The 22,119-nt window shown below is 52.7% G+C and overlaps 2 protein-coding genes across 49 annotated transcripts in view; both read right to left on the bottom strand.

The window, feature by feature from the left end:
• Positions 1 to 1,102, bottom strand: part of CCDC124 (coiled-coil domain containing 124) — a 166,795-nt gene extending 165,693 nt beyond the window's left edge. Inside the window, exon 1 of the mRNA XM_077978485.1 lies at positions 1,092 to 1,102. The gene's annotated coding sequence lies outside the window, so the exon portion shown is untranslated. The remainder of the gene's footprint in view (positions 1 to 1,091) is intronic.
• Positions 1 to 22,119, bottom strand: part of FCHO1 (FCH and mu domain containing endocytic adaptor 1) — a 41,544-nt gene that overhangs the window by 7,216 nt on the left and 12,209 nt on the right. For 19 of the 48 annotated variants that reach the window (XM_077978398.1, XM_077978393.1, XM_077978396.1 and 16 more), the window contains 18 exons: positions 19,182 to 19,273; positions 17,571 to 17,645; positions 14,866 to 15,007; positions 11,391 to 11,543; positions 11,078 to 11,182; positions 9,418 to 9,516; positions 9,232 to 9,328; positions 7,484 to 7,528; positions 7,286 to 7,370; positions 6,684 to 6,708; positions 6,253 to 6,310; positions 5,608 to 5,786; positions 5,499 to 5,523; positions 5,084 to 5,135; positions 3,540 to 3,631; positions 2,896 to 3,171; positions 202 to 314; positions 6 to 93 (listed from right to left, as the gene is read on the bottom strand). In XM_077978398.1, coding sequence (XP_077834524.1) covers positions 6 to 93; positions 202 to 314; positions 2,896 to 3,171; positions 3,540 to 3,631; positions 5,084 to 5,135; positions 5,499 to 5,523; positions 5,608 to 5,786; positions 6,253 to 6,310; positions 6,684 to 6,708; positions 7,286 to 7,370; positions 7,484 to 7,528; positions 9,232 to 9,328; positions 9,418 to 9,516; positions 11,078 to 11,182; positions 11,391 to 11,543; positions 14,866 to 15,007; positions 17,571 to 17,645; positions 19,182 to 19,273 — 1,801 coding nt within the window. Of the gene's footprint in view, positions 1 to 5; positions 94 to 201; positions 315 to 2,895; positions 3,172 to 3,539; positions 3,632 to 5,083; positions 5,173 to 5,498; positions 5,524 to 5,607; positions 5,866 to 6,252; positions 6,311 to 6,648; positions 6,709 to 7,285; positions 7,371 to 7,479; positions 7,529 to 9,231; positions 9,329 to 9,417; positions 9,517 to 11,077; positions 11,183 to 11,390; positions 11,544 to 14,865; positions 15,106 to 17,570; positions 17,646 to 19,181; positions 19,274 to 22,119 lie in introns of all 48 variants that reach the window. The other 29 variants (XM_077978423.1, XM_077978422.1, XM_077978421.1 and 26 more) reach the window with 13 other exon arrangements.

Below are 22,119 nucleotides of genomic sequence, written 5' to 3'. Positions count from 1 at the left end.
CGTACCATGTCCTGTCTGGGATGAGAAGCTGGGCCGTTCCAAGGTAGTGCTGGGGGCTAAAGAGCCCAGTGGGGAGGGGCTCAGGGAACGAGACTGGAAGGGAAATAGACAGTCTGGGCTATGAGTGCCCCAGGACCAGCGCCCAAAAGCTGATCCCGGAGACGACCCCCAGCCCAGCTCCTGCCACACCCCCTCACCTACCAGGTCCCCGTTGCTACGTGTGAGAGGGCAGGACACCTTCCTAGAGCGGAGTCTCCTGGGTGGGGCTGCCAGGGCCTCCCTGGCTGTGGCGTCGGCAGGTGCAGGCATCAGGTCTGGGAGCAAATACAAAGAGGCACTGCTGAGATGCTGCCCAGGGCCTCTGGGGCCTCCCCAGGGGCACACACTCAGCCAAAATATAGGAGATGGGCTTTTCCGTGGAGACCCCCAATGAGTCTGAAGTCCTGGGGTTGCAGAAAAGGTGCCAGACAGCACTGCGGATACCGTCCACACCCCTGACCCTCCCAGACGCCAGAATGGTGGCCCAATAAGGGGTGAGCTCCCCATTACTGGGGATATGCAAGCAAGCACTGAAGGCTTAAGACGCAGGTATACTGTAGGGGGGATTCAGCAGAGGGTTTTTAGCCAACATTCAGCCATTCTGTGACCTCTACCCTCTCCGGGAACCTGACTGCAGCCACCTACTGTGGCCTGTGTCTGAGTCTCATGCCTTTAACACCCAAGCTCCCCTCCCTCTCCTGCTTCTTCAGGGTTCTGGCTGTGTTCCATCTATGAACGTGCTCACTTGCTCACCTACCTCCCCTCCCACCCACCTCCCCTCCCACCTACCCACCTCCCCTCCCACCTACCTACCTCCCCTCCCACCTACCTACCTCCCCTCCCACCTACCTACCTCCCCTCCCACCTACCTACCTCCCCTCCCACCTACCTACCTCCCCTCCCACCTACCTCCCCTCCCACCTACCTACCTCCCCTCCCACCTACCTACCTCCCCTCCCACCTACCTACCTCCCCTCCCACCTACCTACCTCCCCTCCCACCTACCTCCCCTCCCACCTACCTCCCCTCTCACCTGCACCCCAGGCTGCGCTCCCCCCCTCTACCTGACTTTCTCAGCCTCAGCACCGCAGACATTTGGGGGCTGGACCATTCTTGTGGGTGGTGGCTGCCCTGTGCACTGTAGGGTGCTGAGCAGCAACCGAGGCCTCCACCCACTGAATGCCAGGAGCACCACTCCTGCCTGGTGGTGACAACCAAAAATGTCTCTAGACACTGACAATGTCCCCTGGGGGGCAGAATTTGCCGGGTTGGATAACAGCCTCTGCTCAGGCCGGATGTGGGGGCTCACACCTGTAATCCCAACACTTTGGGAGGCCGAGGCAGGCAGATCACCTAAGGTCAGGAGATCGAGACCATCCTGGCTAACACGGCGAAACCCCGTCTCTACTAAAAACACAAAAAATTAGCCGGGCGAGGTGGCGGCGCCTGTGGTCCCAGCTACTCGGGAGGCTGAGGCAGGAGAATGGCGGGAACCCGGGAGGCGGAGCTTGCAGTGAGCCGAGATCTGGCCACTGCACTCCAGCCTGGGCGACAGAGCGAGACTCCGTCTCAAAAAAACAACAACAACAACAACAACAAAAAAAAAACAAAAAAAACCACAAAAAATTAGCCGGGCGTGGTGGCGGGCGCCTGTAGTCCCAGCTACTCGGGAGGCTGAAGCCAGAAAATGGTGTGAACCTGGGAGGTGGAACTTGCAGTGAGCCGAGATGGTGCCACTGCACTCCAGCCTGGGCGACAGAGCAAGACTCTGCCTCAAAAAAAAAAAAAAAAAAAAAAATTAGCCAGGTGTGGCGGTGTGCACCTGTAGTTCAGCTACTTGGGAGGCTGAGGCAGAGAATTGCTTGAACTTGGGAGGCAAAGGCTGCAGTAAGCCAAGATCGCACCACTGCACTCCAGCCTGGGCAACAAGAGCAAAACTCCTTCTCAAAAAAAAAAACAAAAAACAACTTCTGCCCCCAGTCTGTGGTCTCCACCCACTCGGCTCTCCCTTGAACAGGCTCCAGCCAGGCCCTTTCCTATGGAGGGTGCCAAGCGCCCTTGTTGGCACTGCTGGGGACCTCGAGGTGGTCACAGCCCACAGTCGCTCTGACTCAGGGGCTTCCCATTCTCCTCAGGTAGCCCCTAGGAGCCCACCCCGCCCCTCTCCCCCAACCTGCTGTCCTCCTGTCTCCAACCCCTCCAGGGTCCCCGGCTCTGTCCTCTCCTCTACTCTCTCTGGGCGGCTGCTCCTCCTGTTTTGATGACGTCTTCAAGGAGGGGGTGCTCTGTCGAGAAGGTGCTCTGACCTGACCTTTCCCAAACTCAGGGTCCACTGTGCACCTGACACCTACAGGCCCAGCCTCGATGTCCATCCGCCCCTCCCCTGCTCATGGCCCTCAGCGTTACTCAGGGTAACACTCACAAGCCCTCCCCGTGCCCATCAGGCCCTGCCCACACCCCCTTTCTCTTCCTCCTCCTCCCCTCATCACCCTGTTCCAGCAGGCAGACCTCCTTGCTGTTCTTCAGACAGGCCTAGCGCGCTCCTGCCCCAGGGCCTTTGCAGGGGCTGTGCCCTCTGCCCAGCACGTCTTTCCCCTCATGTCCACGTGGTTCTGTCCTCACCTCCCTCAAATCTCAGCTCAGATGTTCTTTCCTCAGGGAGGGCCCCCACCTGGCACCCGCTACCGCCTGCCTTGCTAAATGTCCATCTCATTGTTGCCCCTGCAACGGTGGGAGGTTCTGCCTGCCTGGTCCTAGCTGTGTCTCCAGCAGCCTGATCAGGCCCTGCCCACAGCGGGCGCTCAATCACCCGACCAGGGTTCCAGCAACTCTCAGGCCCAGACCCGCTGGACTCACCTCCTCCGGCCAAGGCCTCCAGCCCCCAGGGGCCTGGAGACGGGGCGAGGGGCTGCGGCGAGTCTGTCAGAGGCGGTGCTCGGATACCCCTGGCCTCTGGGGGTGGCGCCCTACAGCTGGGCGGGCTCTGCGGGGTGCCTGGGCGGGGGACCCAGGAATCTGGGGAGGGGCCAGGTGCCGCGTGGGACGGAGAGTCCAGGCCGGAATCCTCCACGTTTTCGGGCGACGAGGAGGAGAAAGGGGAGGGGCTGGAGGTGAAGCCCAGGCTGCTAGAGCCTTGGGGAGGGAAGCGGGCGGTCAGCTCCGACCCTCGCCCACTTGGAGTCCCTGCCCATCCTCCTGCAGGCCACGGCCACGTCGAGGGAAGGTCAGGGGGGCCCCCATTCATAGCCCCCAAGGCTATGCCTTCTGGTGACTTCCCTCTACACAAAAGTCCGGCCCATCCACCCAGTCACCGCCCACTGGCCAAGGCCCCGTCCTATCTATGGCCCCTCCCACCTGTACTCTGGCCCCGCCCACCCTGACACGGACTAGTCCTCCCTCCAGCCTGGCCTCCAAGGTACTCCATTGGTCTAACTTTGCAATGGCCCCACCCATCCTCCCTCCGGCCACACCCATGACCTCCAATCCCTTATCCCCATCACCTGTAAAATCTTCGTGGTCAAAGGCTGACTCCAGGGGCGGCCCAAAGAGGTTCTTGGACACCTGCTCCTCTGACTGCAATCTCTCTGCACAGCTAGAGAGGGTGAGGCCAAGAGGACTGCTTCTATTTTTCCCAAGCCTCATCCCACCCCAGGGCCTTTGCACATGCTGTTCCCGGTCTTTTTCTTCTTTTTTTTTTTTTTTAGACGGAGTCTCGCCGTTCGGCCAGGCTGCAGTGCGGCACAATCTCAGCTTGCTGCAACCCCCGCTTCCTGGGTTCAAGCAATTCTCCTGCCTCAGCCACCAGAGTAGCTGGGATTACAGGCACCTGCCACCATGCTCGGCTAATTTTTGTACTTTTAGCAGAGACAGGGTTTCACCATGCTGGCCAGGCTGATCTCAAACTCCTGACCTCAAGTGATCTGCCCGCTTTGGTCTCCCAAAGTGCTGGGATTACAGGTGTGAGCCACGGTGCTCAGCCTGTTCCGAGTCTGGAGTTCCATTTCCCCAGCTCTCTTCATAGCCACCTCCTGGCTCCTCTTTGGGGCTTAGCTCCAAGTCACCCCCTCGAGGAGGTTCCCATCCACACCTCAAGGGAAGTCACCTCCTTCTGTCTTTGCATCATCGGCTTTCATTTCTTCGTAGCACTTAGAAATATTGAATATGCTCTAACTTATTTGCTTTTTTTTTTTTTTTGAGGCAGAGTTTCCTCCTGTTACCCAGGCTGGAGTGCAATGGTGCAACAGCAGCTCATTGTAAGCTCCGCCTCCCAGGTTCAAGCGATTCTCCTGCCTCAGCCTCCCGAATAGCTAGGATTACAGGCATGCGCCACCATGCCCAGCTAATGCTGTAGTTTTAGTAGAGATGGGGTTTCTCTATGTTGGTCAGGCTGGTCTCGAACTTTCAACCTCAGGTGATCTGCCCACCTTGGCCTCCCAAAGTGCTGGGATTACAGGTGTGAGCCACCACACCTGGCCTTATTTGCTATTCTTAAAATCTGAGTCACTAGAATGTGATTCTGAGAAGGGATGCCTGTCTCAGAACCCAGGCCCTAGAACAGCACAAGTACATAGCAGGCACTCAATAAATGTTCATCAAATGAATGACTAAATGGTCCCTCAAAAGCCAACATGGGCCAGGCGCAATGGCTCATGCCTGTAATCCCAGCACTTTGGGAGGCCGAGGCGGGCAGATCACTTGAGGTCAGGAGTTCGAGACCAGCCGGGCCAACATGGTGAAACCCTGTCTCTACTAAAAATACAAAAGTTAGCTGGGTGTGGTGGTGTGTGCCTGTAGTCCCAGCTACTTGGGAGGCTGAGGCATGAAAATTGCTTGAACCCAGGAGGTGGAGGCTGCTGTGAGCCGGGATCGCGCCACTGCACTCCAGTCTGGGCGACAGAGTAAGACTCTGTCTCAAAACAAAAACAAAAACAAAAAAAACCCCAGCATGACATCAACTCCCAGCCGAGACAAGAGAACACCAGGTGGAGACATGGGGAGGCGGAGGTGGGGACAGCCCCCACCTGCCCACTCGTGTGGAACCCACCTGCCAGTTCTGGGGGCAGACCGAGGTCTCTGGGGTTTCCCAGCAGCGTCCCCTACAAGAGATGTACCTCCTTGAGCTTTCTTGTCACCCTGCCTGCAATGCTCCCCACTTCACGGACCAAGGGACCAAGGCTTGGGGGTGTCCAGCCAGTTGCCCAAGGTGATCAGCAAATCAGGCAGACACAGATTCAAGCCTGAGCGAGCCCGTCTCCAGATGCTGGCTCCTCCTGGCCCCAGCTGCCCCTTTCAGCTCTCACTTAATTTCATAATGACCTCATTTTACAGAAAAGGAGACTGAAGGTCAGTGTGGTTAAGCAGCCTGCCCCAAGTTACAAAACAGAGCTTTGATTCAAGCCCACACCCATAGCCTCCCCTCCTTAGGATCGTCCCTACTCTGAAGACCAAAGGCTACTCACGTGAAGAATGGCGTTTCATGGTGCCCTGTGGACAAAGTGGGCAGCATCAACATGAGCACATCCCGCCAGCCTTGCCAGCACCACCCAGGGCACCCCTCCCATGCCTCACCCCTGGGCCAGGAGGAAGGATGAGGCTGCCCGCAGTGGCCCTGAGCTGTGCCGCTGCTGCCTCGGGGCTGCAGGCTGGAGCCCGGGCCGGGGCGGGCTTGATGTGCACGTAGAACTTGCGGGGCTCTTCGTCATCGAAGTCGGAGTCGCTGGATGAGAAATGGGAGGGCTCGGCCGTGCGTGGGCTGCAGTCAAGGTCCAAGCCAATCCCAACACAAGCTTCTCCCCAGTCAGCTCTCCAGTCCAACCTTGTCCCTCCCTGCTCAAACCCTTCGAGGTCCTGCCCAATCCCATCGCTCGCCATGTGCCACCTTCAGTCCTGACACCATGTCCCACCAGCACTCCCACCCCCCAGCCAAGCCTTTGCACAAGCATGTGCAGACCTAACTGGCAAACTCCTATTCAGCTGCAAAACCCCAACACCGGTGCCCCCTCCTCCAGGAAGCCTTGCTGGCTTTCCTTTTCTCTCTCCCTCTTGCCCAGTGCTGACTCCATAGAGTGGGTGTTTACATTTAGGTTTGCTTCATCCACAAGGGAGACTCTCCAGGATGTACCCAGAGAGGCATGCTGAAGGTGGACTGGTTATTGTGGACAGTTTTGACCTTGCTGTGCCAACAACTGCTCCTGGGGGGTGCCAGAAGGATATTGTTCTGGGTCACATCAGGCCGGACAGTGAAACCTTCTTCATCCACCTCTGGACATGTCTAGGGGAGTTGGGGGACAGCGGTGAGTCAGGCTCCCCACTATCGAACCTTCCATCTCACCCTGCCAACCACCGCCTGCCCCGCCCCCAGGCCTTGACTCAGACCTCAAAACAACCCTGATGGCAACGACTGTCTTCCCTGGGTGTGTGGGCAGGTTCCTGGGACAAACTGAGCTTCGTCAGGGACATTATTCACACCCACGTAGTCCACGGGACTTTGCCGCTGAGGTGGGATATGAACTCAGCCCCAGGCTCCAGCCCGCCCCTCAATCTCGGCTCTTTAGTTTCCAGTAGGGATCCGGTCTCTAGGAGCCAAGAGTGGGATCAAACTCCTTCCACTTGTAGCTCAGCCTGACCCCTCCCACGTCACTCACCCCTGAATCGGGCTCCAGGAAATCTCTGGGGATGGAGGAAGAGATGTTGGTATCAGCTTCCGCAGCCCATCTGGTGCCCCCTGTCAGCCCCCAACACTGGACATGGAAGCTGGGGTAGCTCCCCGGCTGTGATATTGCCCTGAGCTAGCCCTGGAGGCAGTGGGACCCTGAGGCTTGCTTGGGGAGGGGGTTGAATCTGAAGTTAGCTGAGTAGAGAGTGTTCTCAAACAGCCTGGGAGGGGAGGAATCCTGGAACTCATTTGAAGGGCTGCCTTGTGAAGGTAGGGAAAGTCGGGGCTAGCCTTGGCAAACAGAACAATCCTGGGCCAGCTCGGACAGGGGAAATGCTAGCTTACTCTGCGACAGGCAGTTCTTGGCCTAACCTGGCAAAAGGAAGAATTCTGGACTAGCTTGGGCAGCGGTAATATTGAGCTAGCCTGGGGCAGAGGCACTCCTGGTCTAGCTTGGGTGGAGGGAATCCTGGTCCAGCCTGGAATATGGATACTCCTGGGCTATCCTAGGAGGGGACTTCCGGGATAGCCTGGGCAGGGGAAGGGATCCCGGGCTAGCCTGGGCCAGACCGGGCAGGGGCGCTTTCTCACACAGCTGCAGGTGGCTCTGGCTCCCGCTCCCGCCGGCTTAATCCCGGAAGGCGAAAGGTCTTGGCTCCCCGCAAACGTTTCATCGCTGAGGATAGATTGGGGGGCAACTGAGCACTGGGAGGTGCCTTCTTTCACGTTCATATCAGCCTTCCTCACCCCCACGGTCCAGCCTGGGCATCCAGGCCCAGACGTACTTGCCTTCCTGCAGGGCAGCCGCGCTGTATGCCTCGAAGTCCAGAGGTCCTGAGACGGGAGACAGAAACTCAATTGCGGGGCTGGGCACAGTGGCCCGGGCCTGTATTCTCAGCACTTTGGGAGGCTGAGGCGGGTGGATCACCTGAGGTCAAGAGTTCGAGACGAGCCTGGCCAACATGGTGAAACCCTGTCTCTGCTAAAATTACAAAAAAATTAGCCGGACCTGGTGGCAGGTGCCTGTAATCCCAGCTATTCGGGAGGCTGAGGTGGGAGAATCGCTTGAACCTAGGAGGCGGAGGTTGCAGTGAGCCGAGATTGCACCACTGCACTCCAGCCTGGGTGACAGAGCAAACTCTGCCTCAAAAAAATTAAAAAAAAAAAAAAAAAAAAGAGAGAGAGAGAGAGAGAAACTAAACTGAGGGTGGGGAGACTGGGCTTCGAAAGAGTAGAACACTTTTGGCCACAAAATGGCACCTGGATCTGAACTCAAGGTCCATCAGGTTCCCAGACAAGAACCAGCCCCAGATCATCAGGAGTGGGATGGATCAAGGGGCTGGTCTGGTTCCAGCTGGTTAGTGCCACTGTAGGGGGTGACATGAGCTACTTCCACGTACTTCCAGCATTTGTGGCTGGAACTTGGGTTGGGTTGGGGGATGAACCATGCATGTGTGCAGTGGGCTGGGCTTTGAGTGACAGGATGAGGCGTGGGAACTCTCTCCCAAGAACAATGGGGAGCCATGGAAGGTGTGTGAGCAGGAGGAGGACACAACAGATCTGGGGCCTGTGAAAGGCAAGAGTGGGGCCCCATGCAGGGAGGGGTGACCTGAGCCAGGGCCGAGCCAGAGAGACAAGAGGGAGAAAGAACAGGTTTTGCTGGTTAACAAGACTTGAAGACATAACTGTATACCAGCATTTAGTGAGTGCCTACTGTGTGCCTGGCACACCCTTTGCCCTTTACCTGAATTAAATCACTGAACGTTACAACATTATTAACATCCTCACTTTACAGATGAGGAAACTGAGGCTCAGAGAAGTCAAAGCACAGGTCCTAAGTCACACAGCAAGTGATGAAGAAAAGACTCAAGCCCAGGTCTGACTCTAAAACTTTTGCTCTTAACTCCTCCCTAGTCCTGTATCTGAGCATTTGCAAATTGTTCTTTTGCTCAACAACCCTCAACGGCTCCCTTAGGCCCTGGGGGTGAAGTATGAACAGCTGAGCCTGGCACTCAAGGCTCCTGTGGGATCTGGTTCAAAGAGATTTACCCGTAAGATCAAGCTGGAGAGCTGGACTCGTCAGCATCCCATTTTTCCCACGAAGAAACCAAGGCCTGGCCATGAGCAGTGGCTCACGCCTGTAATTCCAGCACTTTGGGAGGCCGAGGCGGGGGGATCACCTGAGGTCAAGAGTTCAAGACCAGCCTGGCCAACATGGTGAACCCTCATCTCTATTAAAAATACACACAAAAAAATTAGCTGGGTGTGGTGGCACGTGCCTGTAGTCCCAGCTTCTCCGGGAGGCTGAGGCAGGAGAATAGCTTGAACCCGGAAGCAGCAGTTGCAGTGAGCCAAGATCGCACCACTGCACTGCAGCCTGGGCGACAGAGGCAGAGGGAGACTCCATCTCAAAAAAAAAAGAGAGAGAAAGAAAGAAACCAAGCCCCAGGGAGGTTCAGTCTCCTGCCTCTGGAGTCCTGCCCATCACCTGCAGCTGTGGCACTAAAGCCCGACCCCTGATGGCTGCCCTGACTCACCTGGCTTCTCCTGGCCTGTGCCCTTACTCTCTGCAAACTTCCTGAGTAGCATCTCCACGCTGACGTTCTCGATGTTCTGCTTAAATTCCTCATGCACCTGTGCCAGGTGGGCGGGGTGTGAAACTGGTCAAGGCCCCTTTGCCCAACAGTGACCCCAGCCTCATTCCTCACACCTGCCCAACTCACCTGCCCGATCTGCACGTGCGTGTCCTCCACGGAGTGAGCATAGGAGCCCAGCAACGCCTTCATGTGCCTCAGGTGTGTCTCCTCCATGGCTTGGAAGCGCTGAAGCAGGACGGGAGAGGCAGGTGGAAAGAATGTCAGGGCCAAGAAGGAGTGGCCATGTGACTCAGCCTGACCAATCAGAACACCCTAAGCCCTTGGCTCACTGATTGATTTGGGGAAGGGCCAATGATAGTCTGCCCTAGGACTTTCTCTGAATCAACAGAAAAAGACACTTCCATTTCTGAACTAATGAGTGGATAGGATGTAAGTGGGAGTTGTTGGGGCCCACTTTGATGCACACATGTGCATGCATACACACACACACACACACGGGCACGTCTGCCTGGGAGTGATGTCCCCAGAGAGGAAAATAGACTTAAGAAGCAGAAATGGTGGTCGGGTGTGGTGTTTTACGCCTGTAATCCCAGCACTTTGGGAGACCAAGGTAGGCGGATCATCTGAGGTCAGGAGTTCAAGACTAGTCTGGGCAACATGGTGAAACCCTGTCTCTACTAAAATACAAAAATTAGCTGGGTGTGGTGGCACGTGCCTGTAATCCCAACTACTACTAGGGAAGCAGAGGCAGGAGAATCACTTGAGCCCAGGAGGCAGAGGTTGCAGCGAGCCGAGACTGTGGCACTGCACTCTAGCCTGGGCGACAGAGAGACTCCATCTCAAAAAAAAAAAAAAAAAAAAAGCAGAAATGCACAATTTCCTGCCAGCACTATTTGAGCACCTGGATTCAGCTATAACTGAAACCTCCACAACTCAAAAATAAAACTTTTCAGTTCCCTGAGCATGTCAGTTTTTTAAAATTTTATTTTGGTTTGTTCTTTTTTTTTTTTTTTTTTCTCTGAGACAGAGTCTTGCTCTGTCGCCCAGGCTGGAGTGCAGTGGTGCAATCTCAGCTCACTGCAAGCTCCGCCTCCCAGGTTCACGCCATTCTCCTGCCTCAGCCTCCTGAGTAGCTGGGACTATAGGCGCCCGCCACCACGCCCGGCTAATTTTTTGTGTTTTTAGTAGAGACGGAGTTTCACTGTGTTAGCCAGGATGGTCTCTATCTCCTGACCTCGTGATCCACCCGCCTTGGCCTCCTAAAGTGCTGGGATTACAGGTGTGAGCCACCACCGTGCCTAGCCTTGTTCTTTCTCTTTATGTACACCTTGTCAGTTTGAATGAAAGTTTCTATCACTTGTAGCTTGAAAAAAGTTCTGATTCCTAATCCTGAGATTCCAATCTGCTTTTATTTATTTATTTTATTTTTTCGAGACAGGGTTCCACTCTATCACCTAACCTGGAGTACAGTGGCTCGATCTTCGCTCACTGCAATCTCCGCCTTCCAGTTCAAGTGATTCTCCCGCCTCAGCCTCCTGAGTAGCTGAGATTACAGGCATCTGCCACTACACCTGGCTAATTTTGTATTTTTAGTAGAGACGGGGTTTCGCCATGTTGGCCAGGCTGGTCTCAAACTCCTGACCTCAGGTGATCCGCCCACCTCAGCCTTCCAAAGTGCTGGGATTACAGGTGTGAGCCACCACACCCTGCCTGGAATTTCTGCGGCCCATAACCTCCAGGGCAAAGGCATGTGTGGGTCTTAAAGGTACAGATGCCTGGTTCTTACCAGGGCCGAGTCCAGCATCTTCTGCTCAAAGTCAGCTCGGGCTGTGTTGTATTTTTCCACTGAGCGCCGCAGGCTCTCTGCCGCCTTCTTGGTTTTAGTCTCTGCCTACAAAGCCCAGGGAGGAAATGGGGATGGAAGGGGGACACTCAGGGGGCTTCCCCCAGGCCCCATCACCTGGCAGGTGGACTCCTGGGGTACCCAAGGTGTGATCACCCACAGGTTCCAGGACCGTCGCTCTGGGACGTGTTTCCACTCATCAGGCAGCCCCTCTGCCCCGGGGCAAATTCCTCAGAACCCCCTGCTGTGAGCCCACCTTGTCCATCTCCTTCTGGCTGGTACTCTCCCTCCGCAGCCGCTCCTGGTCCATGCAACGGTTCAGGTAGTTCTCGCGGGACTTGGGCAGGAGCTGGCTGACGCCCGAGAGTACCTGCACAGCATCCAAGGTGCCCACCACTTCCTCCTTGCACTGCAGGGATAGGAGAGGAGATCGTGGGTAGACTGTGAAATTCCTGACCTCCCAAATACTTCATGCCAGCGCTAGTCTTTTTCTATGTGTGTGTGTGTTTTGTTTCTTTTTTTTTAGACGGAGTTTCGCTCTTGTTGTCCAGGCTGGAGTGCAGTGGCACAATCTCAGCTCACTGCAATCTCTGCCTCCCGGGTTCAAGCGATTCTCCTGCCTCAGCCTCCCAAGTAGCTGAGATTACAGGCGCCCACCATCACACCCGGCTAATTTTTGTATTTTTAGTAGAGACGGGCTTTCACCATGTTGGCCAGGCTGGTCTCAAACTCCTGACCTCAGGTGATCTGCCCACCTCAGCCTCCCAAAGTGCTGGGATTACAGGCGTGAGCCACTGTGCCTGGCCTGTGTGTGTGTTTTTAGTAGCAATGGGGTCTTGCTACATTGCCCAGGCTGGTCTCGAACTCCTAGACTCAAGCAATCCACCTGCCTCAGCCTCCCAAAGTGTTGGGATTACAGGCGTGAGCCACCATGCCCGGCCTGTATGTTTTTCGTTTCAAAACATTTTTCACTTTTTAAAAAAGTACTATTTACACATGGTTCATATTTCTGAAAGTTGTAAGGGGTTAAGCCAGGAAAATGCCTCCCATATATGGGCCCTCTAGCCTAGAAGTCCCCAATTATTACTGTGATACGTCTCTAGAAATAATCTGCATATGGATAAAGATGCTTGTTCTAACCCATGTTTTATGACAAACGGTGGCAGACTGTGTTGCTTAACTCACCCTTTTGTGTGTGTGTGTGTGTGTGTGTGTGTGCGTGTTTTGTGTTTTTTTTTTTTTTTGAGACGGAGTCTCGCTCTGCCGTTCAGGCTGGAGTGCAGTGGCCGGATCTCAGCTCACTGCAAGCTCCGCCTCCCGGGTTCACGCCATTCTCCTGCCTCAGCCTCTGGGACTACAGGCGCCCGCCACCACGCCCGGCTAGTTTTTTGTATTTTTTAGTAGAGATGGGGTTTCACCATGTTAGTCAGGATGGTCTCGATCTCCTGACCTCGTGATCCGCCCGTCTCGGCCTCCCAAAGTGCTGGGATTACAGGCTTGAGCCACCGCGCCCGGCTGTTTTTTTTTTTTTTTTGAGACGGAGTCTCACTCTATCACCCAAGCTGGAGTGCAGTGTCGCAATCTCAACTCACTGCAACTTCCACCTCCCAGGCTCAAGTAATTCTCCTGTCTCAGCCTCCTGAGTAGCTGGGATTACAGATGCGTGCCACCACGTCTGGCTAATTTTTGTATTTTTAGTATAGACAGGGTTTCACCATGTTGGCCAGGCTGGTCTGGAACTCCTGACCTCAAGTGATATGCCTGCCTCAACTTCCCAAAGTGCTGGGATTACAGGTGTGAGCCATCGCTCCTGGCTAGCGAGACCCCTTCTCTACAAAAAATTTAAAAATTAGCAAGGCCGGGTGCGGTGGCTCACGCCTGTAATCCCACACTTTGGGAGGCCGAGGTCGGTGGATCACCTGAGCTCTGGAGTTCAAGACCAGCCTGGTCAACATGGTGAAACCCTGTCTCTACTAAAAATACAAAAAATTAGCCAGGCATGCTGGTGTACGCCTGTAATCCCAACTACCTGGGAGGCTGAGGCAGGAGAATTTCTTTTTGTTTTGTTTTGTTTTTTTGTTTTTTGAGACAGAGTCTCGCTCTGCGGCCCAGGCTGGAGTACAGTGGCCGGATCTCAGCTCACTGCAAACTCCGCCTCCCGGGTTTACGCCATTCTCCTGCCTCAGCCTCCGAGTAGCTGGGACTACAGGTGCCCGCCACCTCGCCTGGCTAGTTTTTTATATTTTTAGTAGAGACGGGGTTTCACCGTGTTAGCCAGGATGGTCTCGATCTCCTGACCTCATGATCCGCCCGTCTTGGCCTCCCAAAGTGCTGGGATTACAGGCTTGAGCCACCGCGCCCGGCCAGGAGAATTTATTGAATCCAGGAGACGGAGGTTGCAGTAAGCTGAGATTGTGCACTCCAGCCTGGGCAACAGAGCGAGTCTCCATCTCAAAAAAACAAAACACAACAAAAACAAAGTATTACCAACTCCCTTTTTAAACAGGAGTTAAAATATGTGGATTTCGGAACTCTGTAAAGGCAATGCATCTATGATTCTACAATTATAAGTTTTGAATATTGTGGAATTCTAAGAGTCTAAGATGGTTCTTCCAAGATTCTAGGTTTATAAGACTGTAAAAATAGTAAAAATGAATATCTGTATCTTCCAATGCTTTAGAACAGCTGTTGGCAAATGCTTTCTGTAAAGGGACATATAGCAAATGTGTTTGGCTTATTATAAACACTTGACTCTGTCACTGCAGTGCAAAACAGCCACAAATGACAGGCACATCAATGGGCATGGCTGTGTGCCAATAAAACTTTATTTACTGGCACTGATGTGTGACTGTCATATAATTTTCACACGTGTTGAAATTTTATTTTTCTTTAGATTTTTTCTAAACCTTTAAAAATGTAAAAACTAGTGATAACCCATTTCTTTTTTCTTTTCTTTCTTTTTCTTTTTTTTTTTTTTTTTGAGACGGGTTCTTTCTCTGTTGCCTAGGCTGGAGTGCAGTGGCGCGATCATGGCTCACTGCAGCCTCGACCTCCCATGCTCGTGATCCTCCCACCTCAGCCTCCTGAGTAGCTGGGACTACTGGCATGTGCCACCATTCCTGGGTAGTTTTTTTTTTTTTTTTTTTTTTGGTAAAGACAGGGTCTCCCTATGTTGCCCAGCCTGGTCTCAAACTCCTGGAGGATCCTGGGCTCCAGCCATCCTGCCGCCTCAGCCTCCCAAAGTGCTGGGATTATAGGCATGAGTCATTGCACTGGGCCCAAACATTTTTTAAAAATTAGCCAGGCACGGGGCGTGCACCTGTAGTCCCAGTTATTCTGTGGGGGCTGAGGAAGGAGGTTCGCTTGAGCCCAAGTGTTTGAGGCTGCAAGTAGCTCTGATGATGCCACTGCACGTGGGTGACAGAGCAAGACCCCGTCTCTCAAAAACAAGCAAACAAAAAAAAAACCCTTCTTAGCTGTACAAACACTGGTGGTGGGAGGTGGGCTGGATGTGGCCCGCGGGCCAGTGTGCTAACTCCTGGTCTGGAATTTTGCAAATTTGAAATTCAACAATACTCAGGTCCGTAAGACCCTGGGCTTGACGCTGTGGAATTAACAGAATTATCCGAGGCGCACATCCGCAGGTTTTAAGGCCCCAGAAGATCTGGGGTCCTGTGAGCTGCTGGTGTTCCACACCCACCCAGCCGCTGGGCGGCGCCCACGACACACACCTTCTTGTGCGTCTTGAGCTGTTCCTCGCCGTAGCGGAGAACGTCCTTGATGAGATCCTGTAACTTCCGTGTGAGTTCCAGATGGCACAGCGCCAGCTTGTCGGAGGAGACGCGGAAGACCTCCCAGAGCGGGGCGAAGGTCCTGGGGGCAGGCAAGGTCACACCCAGGGTTTATCAGGCTCACCCCACCCCGGGACAGCGCTGGCACTGGCTCAGGTATGTGCTGTGCGCTGATCCCTGCTAAACATGAATGCATACTAATTCATTTAATCTCCATTTCAGCCGTAAGAGGCGGGCCTGTGACAGATGGGGTAACTGAGGCATAGGGAGCTCTATAGGTCATCCCAAGGCCCCTCAACAAATGAACATCAGGGCTGGAATTTAAACTCAGGCCCTGGTAATCCCAGCACTTTGGGAGGCCGAGGCGAGCGGATCACTTGAGGTCAGGAGTTCGAGACCAGCCTGAGCAACATGGTGAAACCTCCGTCTCTACTTAAAATACAAAAATTATCTGTGTGTGGTGGAGGGAGTCTGTAATCCCAGCTACTCAGGGGGCTGAGGCAGAAGAATCGCTTGAACCCGGGAGGCAGAGTTTGCAGTAAGCTGAGATTGCACCACTGCACTCCAGCCTGGGTGACACAGCGAGACTCCATCTCAAAATAAATAAATAAATAAAATAAAATGGCTCACACCTGTAATCTCAGCACTTTGGGAGGCTGAGGCGGGTGGATCACAAGGTCAGGAGATCGAGACCATCCTGGCTAACATGGTGAAACCCTGTCTCTACTAAAAATACAAAAAATTAGCCGGGCGTGGTGGCAGGCGCCTGTAGTCCCAGCTACTCGGGAGGCTGAGGCAGGAGAATGGCGTGAACCCGGGAGGCGGAGCTTGCAGTGAGCCGAGATCACACCACTGCACTCCAGCCTGGGCAACAGACGGAGACTCCGTCTCAAAAAAAAAAAAAGAGTGGCTAAGACACCATATGCCCCAATCAAGTCAATTTGGCCTGCCCCACTCAGCAGAAGCCCTGTCCAGCCTTCCCCCGCCTTCTCCTGCTACCTCCACTCCTGCCCTCCCCACAGAACTTTTTGCCTCATAGCAGCCACAAAGAAAATTACAAATGCCATCGGGACCACATTATGTGTTTTGTTTTTGTTTTCTTGAGGCAGGGTCTGGCTCTGTCACCCAGGCTGAAGTGCAGTGGTGCAATCATGGTTCAATGCAGCCTCAATCTCCTGGACTCAAGCCATCCTCCCACCTCAGCCTCCTGAGTAGCTGAGACTATAGGCATATGCCACCATGCCCGGCTAATTTTTGCATTTTTAGTAGAGACAGAGGTTTCTCCATGCTGCCCAGGCTGGTCTTGAACTCTTGGCCTCAAGTGATCCTCCCACCTCAGCTTCCCAAAATCCTGGGATTATAGGCGTGAGCCACCGCACCCAGGCACAAGGTTCATATAGAGTCATTAGTGTGTCAGGCCCCTGAGGCCTCGCCCTGCCATCTCCCCTCCTACTTCCTTTCCTCATTGCCCAACCCCTGCAGCCACGCCAACCTCCCCACTCTTCCTTAAACATGCCACGCCTGTCAACTCAGGGCCTTTGCACTGGCTGAGCCACTTGCCTTGGTCTCTGTCCCTCAGACATCCCCATGGCCAGCCCTTTTCTTTCTTTCTTTCTTTTTTTTTTTTTTGAGACGGAGTCTCGCTCTATTGCCCAGGCTGGAGTGCAGTTGCGCGATCTTGGCTCACTGCAAACTCCGCCTCCCAGGTTCACGCCATTCTCCTGCCGCAGCCTCCCAAGTAGCTGGGACTACAGGCTGCGCCACCTCACCCGGCTAATTTTTTTTTGTATTTTTTAGTGGAGACGGGGTTTCACAGTGTTAGCCAGGATGGTCTCAATCTCCCGACCTTGTGATCCACCCGCCTCAGCCTCCCAAAGTGCTGGGATTACAGGCGTGAGCCACCGTACCCGGCCTACCAGCCCCTTTCTATTAAGGTCTCAGCTCAGGGAGGCCGGGCCCACCCCTGAGAAAGTGCCCAACCTCTCATAGTCCTATTTCATTCCCTCCCCAGCACCTTTTTTTTTTTTTTGAGACAGAGTTTTCGCTCTTGTTGCCCAGGCTGGAGTGCAGTGGCACAATCTCAGCTTACTACAACCTCCGCCTCCCGTGTTCAAGCGATTCTCCTGCCTCATCCTCCTGAGTAGCTGTGATTCCGGGCGCCCGCCACTACACTCGACTAATTTTGTATTTTTAGTAGAGATGGGGTTTTGCCATGTTGCCCAGGCTGGTCTTGAACTCCTGACCTCGGGTGATCTGCCCACTTCAGCCTCCCAAAGTGCTGGGAGTACAGGCTTGAGCCACTGTGCCTGGCCCCCTTCCCAGCACTTTTCACCCCAGAAAAAAAAATGTTTTTTTGTGTGTGTTTAACATCTGTCTCGTCATGCAACCCAGATGTACATTGCATGAAGGTGACTGGGGTTTTATCTGTCTGGGTTGCTGCTGGTGCTTGGCACACAGAAGGCACTCAATAAATATTTGTGGAATGAATAAGCTAGTGTGTAAATGAATGATATATATTCCTCTATCCAATTAGCCCCATAATTGAGATGGATGACACTCTATTCTACATGCCCCGAGTGTGAAGAGATGTCCACCAAGGAGGAGGCTCCCAATGTCCCCACATTGGTGACCCCTACCCCACTCACCCCATGGGGGTCCCATTGCTGGCCAGCTTGGAGAGTTTCGCCATTGCCTTGGAGTAGGTCTCCTCGATGGTTGCCCTGGGTAGGAGAATGAGGTAAAGATGGAGAAACTGCCCGGGCACAGTGGCTCACGCCTGTAATCCCAGCACTTTGGGAGGCAGAGGCAGGCGGATCACCTGAGGTCAGCAATTCAAGACCAGCCTGGCCAACTTGGTGAAACCCCGTCTCTACTAAAAATACAAAAATAAGCCAGGTGTGGTGGTGCATGCCTGTAATTCCCAGCTACTCGGGAAATTAAGGCACGAGAATCGCTTGAACCTAGGAGGTGGAGGTTGCAGCGAGCTGAGATCGTGCCACTGCACTCCAACCTGGGTGACAGAGCAAGACTCCATCTCAAAAACAAAAAAGATGAAGAAGCTTTCAGACACCCTTGAGAGAGGCACTGCTCCTCTGGGCCTCAGTTTCCCCATCTTAAACACCTGAACCGTGGCTTTCCATGATGGGGTGATGACACAACCCTCTGAAGGATGTTTTGAAAATTCATAGAAGATTTTTTCTTACGTAATATATTTTATTAACAACAGTAGTGGGCCAGGCATGGTGACTCATGCCTGTAATCCCAGCACTTTGGGAGGCCGAGGCAGGAGAACCACTGGAACCCAGGGATTCGAGACCACCCTGGGCAATATAACGAGACTCCTTCTCTACAAAAAAATTTTTTAAAACTTAGATAGGTATGGTGGTGCACGCCTGTAGTCCCAGCTACTCAGGAGCCTGAGGTGGGAGGATCGCTTGGGCCTGGTAGGTCGAGGTTGCAGTGAGCTATGCCCAGCTACGTTGCTGGGCAACAAAGTGAGACTCTGTCTCTAAAAAACAAACAAACAAACAAACAAAAAAAGGCAGGGTGCAGTGGCTTACGCCTGTAATTCCAGCACTTTTGGAGGCCGAGGCGGGCAGATCACTTGAGGTCAGGAGTTTGAGACCCACCTGGCCAACACAGTGAAACCCCGTCTCTACTAAAAATATAAAAATTAGCCAGACGTGGTGGCAGGCACCTGTAGTCTCAGTTACTTGGGAGACTGAGGCAGGAGAATCGCTGGAACCTGGGAGGCAGAGGTTGCAGTGAGCCGAGACTGCGCCACTGCAGTGAGCCGAGACTGCGCATGGGCAACAGAGCAAACCTCTGTTAAAAAAAAAAAAAAAAGCCAGATGTGGTGGTACATGCCTATAGTCGCAGTTACTCGGAAAGCTGAGGTAGGAGGATCCCTTGAACTCAGGAGTTCGAGGCTGCAGTGAGCTATGATCGGGTTACTGCACTCTAGCCTGGGCAACAAAGCGAGATCTTGTCTCCAAAAAAAAAAAAAATTCCCACTGTGAGCAGGTTATATCATCCTCTTTTGAGGAGGGGAGCTTTAGAAATCAGGTGATTGTTGTTTAAAAGGAGATATGGGGCTGACAGGGTTGAGAATCGGTCATTTCCAGGATCTCCTAGCCACTCTGGTTTCTGGAATCCCCAGGGATCTAGCCGCGGACCATCCAGGGCGTAACCATGAGGTGGGCGTGACTACAGGGTGGTGGGCGTGGCCCCTGGTGGATGGGGCTTGGGGACCTCACCTCTCCCGGATGAATTCCGCCAGCTCCTTGGTGGAGATGGGCCCCTGCTTCACGCTGTGGTACAGGACCTCAAAGCCATGATTTTTCTCGCCCTGTAGTGGATGGGAGTAGAGACTGAGAAAGAATGGAGAGGGCATCACAGTTGCTTAGCAACGGGGGCGTGGCCAAGGAGCAGAAGTCCATCCCCTTGGCTGTAGGGTCTCGTTCAGACTTGAGCGAATCAGCTTGCTGTATTTCCCCTGGGCCATAGGATTGTCTATGGACCTTAAATTTGTCCAATCAGAGAGAAGCCTGGGATTTTCTTTTTGTCCCGTAGTTGCTGGGGAGGAATCTCATTTGTTCTGTGTCTTTGTCTCCTTCTGTCTTTGTGTCTCTTTCTGTTTTTCTGAGTCTCTCTGCCATTTTCTTTCTCAGTCTCCTCCCCTTTTCTCTGTCTTTCCATAAATGAGGAATTATATGGCCACAGGGGATATTGTAAGTCAAATGGAAACCGCGAACCTTAGAAAGAAGCTGAACCAGAGGGCTTTTGTATTAAAAAAAAAAAAAAAAAATGTGTGTTCAGCTGGGCGCGGTGGCTCACCCCGTCTCTACTAAAAATACAAAAATTAGCCGGGCGTGGTGGCGCGTGCCTGTAATCCCAGCTACTTGGGAGACTGAGGCAGGAGGATTGCTTGAGCCCACCACTGCACTCCAGCCTGGGTATCAGAGCAAGACTGTCTCGAATGAATGAATGAATGAATGAATGAATGAATGAATGAAATAAAAATAAAAATAAATTGGAGTGTGTCACGCCTGTAGTCCCAGCACTTTGGGAGGCTGAGGCAGGCAGATCACGAGGTCAGGAGTTTGAGACCAGCCTGGCCAACATGGTGAAACCCTGTCTCTACTAAAAATACAAAAATTAGCCAGGGATGGTAGCGTGCCCCTGTAATCCCAGCTACTTGGGAGGCAGAAGCAGGAGAATTGCTTGAACCCAGGAGGCAAAGGTTGCAGTGAACCAAGATCATGCCACTGCACTCCAGCTCTGGGCAACAAAGCAAGACTCCATCTCGGGAAGAAAAACAACAACAACAACAACAACAAAACAACAAATATATATATATATACACACACACACACACGAAAAGAAAAAGTCAAATTCTCTCTTTGTGACATGATCTTATGTATAGGAAAGCCTAAACACTCCACCAAAAAGCTCCTAGAACTGATGAACAAATTCAGTTAAGTTGCAAAATACAAATATCAACATATGAAAATCAGTAGCGTTTCTATACACCATTAATAAAATAGCTGAAAAGAAATCAAGAAAGTGATCGCATTTACAATAGCTACAAAAAAAAAAAAAGGTGTGTTGAATCAAGTTGCTGGATCAAACAAACCCTGAAAGCCACATTCCCCCATAATCATTCGATCTTAAAAGCCAATACAGTCCCCATTGCTTAAGTCACTGTAGTTGTGTTTTCTGTTCTTGTCAACATGGAAACTCCCTCTATGAGAACCCAAAGTAGGGTCCAGGTTTGAGTTCTCTCCCAGGACCCAGCAAAACCCAGCACAGAATGAGAGACAGAAAGGGCATTTGAGTTTGTCGAAAAAATGAGCAAATGATTCTGCTGTTACCTGCTAGTGCCAGTGGGAACTGAGCATTTCTACCCTGGTGCCTGAGAATGCCTTGCACAAAATCTCTTTACTCCAATTTCTGGGGTTGTCATGGTGGAGGAGGCTAGGGCTGCACTGTGTGACGCAGGCAAGTCACTGCCCCTCTCTGAGCTTTTAGCAGCTCCTCATTAAGATGGGGCAGGGAGGCTGGGCACGGTGGCTCACGCCTGTAATCCCAGCACTTTGGGAGGCTGAGGCAGGCAGATCACTTGAGGTCTTGAGCTTGAGACCAGCCTGGTCAATATGGTGAAACCCTGTCTCTACTAAAAATGCAAAAGTAGTCAAGCACGGTGGCAGGTGCCTATAATCCCAGCTACTCAGGAGGCTGAGGCAGGAGAATCGCTTGAACGCGGGAGGCGGAGATTGCAATGAGCCAAAATCACATCACTACACTACAGCCTGGGAGACACCCGCCTCTTACATGGGGATGATACAAGCAGCAACATAATCCATGTCAATGCTCCCCAAAGCCCCAAAGGCAACTCTAGCTTTTGCTAATTTGTAACATTAGTTATTAATAGTTAGCATTTGTTTTAAATTTGCTTATGTTTCTCCCCCAAAGACATTTATGTAAAAGGGCAACTTTTTCTGCCACTCTCGATGGAAAATTGGGACCCTTTGCCGCATGAAAAGAGTCGGAGAAAATGAGGCAACAACTATATCTTAATGCCAGCCAGATTCTGTCACCTGGGAAGGGCATCATGCCTGAACACTACTAAGCTGTCCATTAAAAATGGTAATCAGGCTGGGCGAGGTGGCTCACGCCTGTAGTCCCAGCACTTTGGGAGGCTGAGGCAGGCAGATTATCTGAGGTCAAGAGTTCGAGACCAGACTGGCCAACATGGTGAAACCCCATCTCTACTAAAAATACAAAAATTAGCCAGGAGTGGTGGCACATGACTATAACCCCAGCTATTCGGAGGCTGAGGCAGGAGAATCTCTTGAACCTGGGAGGCAGAGGTTGTAGTGAGTTGAGATTGTGCGATTGCACTCCAACCTGGATGACATAACAAGACTCTGTCCCCCGTTGCAAAAAAAAAAAAGGGGGTGGTAAAACAGGAGACACAACATATTTCAGGATGAAGCAGGAATGCCTCAAATCATGGCTAATATTTAATGCTGATGTGGAGGTGCTGGCCAATGCAGTAAGATAAGAAAAAGGATTGAGACCACATTATATGACTGACTACAGAAAACAAAAAAGAATAAACAAAATTAATAGAACTGAGGAAGAGGATAAAAGCAAGACCAATATAGATTAAACATGGGGATTTTTTTTTTC

Source organism: Macaca mulatta, chromosome 19 (genome assembly GCF_049350105.2).
Source record: "Macaca mulatta isolate MMU2019108-1 chromosome 19, T2T-MMU8v2.0, whole genome shotgun sequence".
Taxonomy (NCBI): Eukaryota; Metazoa; Chordata; class Mammalia; order Primates; family Cercopithecidae; genus Macaca; species Macaca mulatta.
Note: the sequence above shows the minus strand (reverse complement) of the source record. Positions and strands in the feature narration are given on the sequence as shown.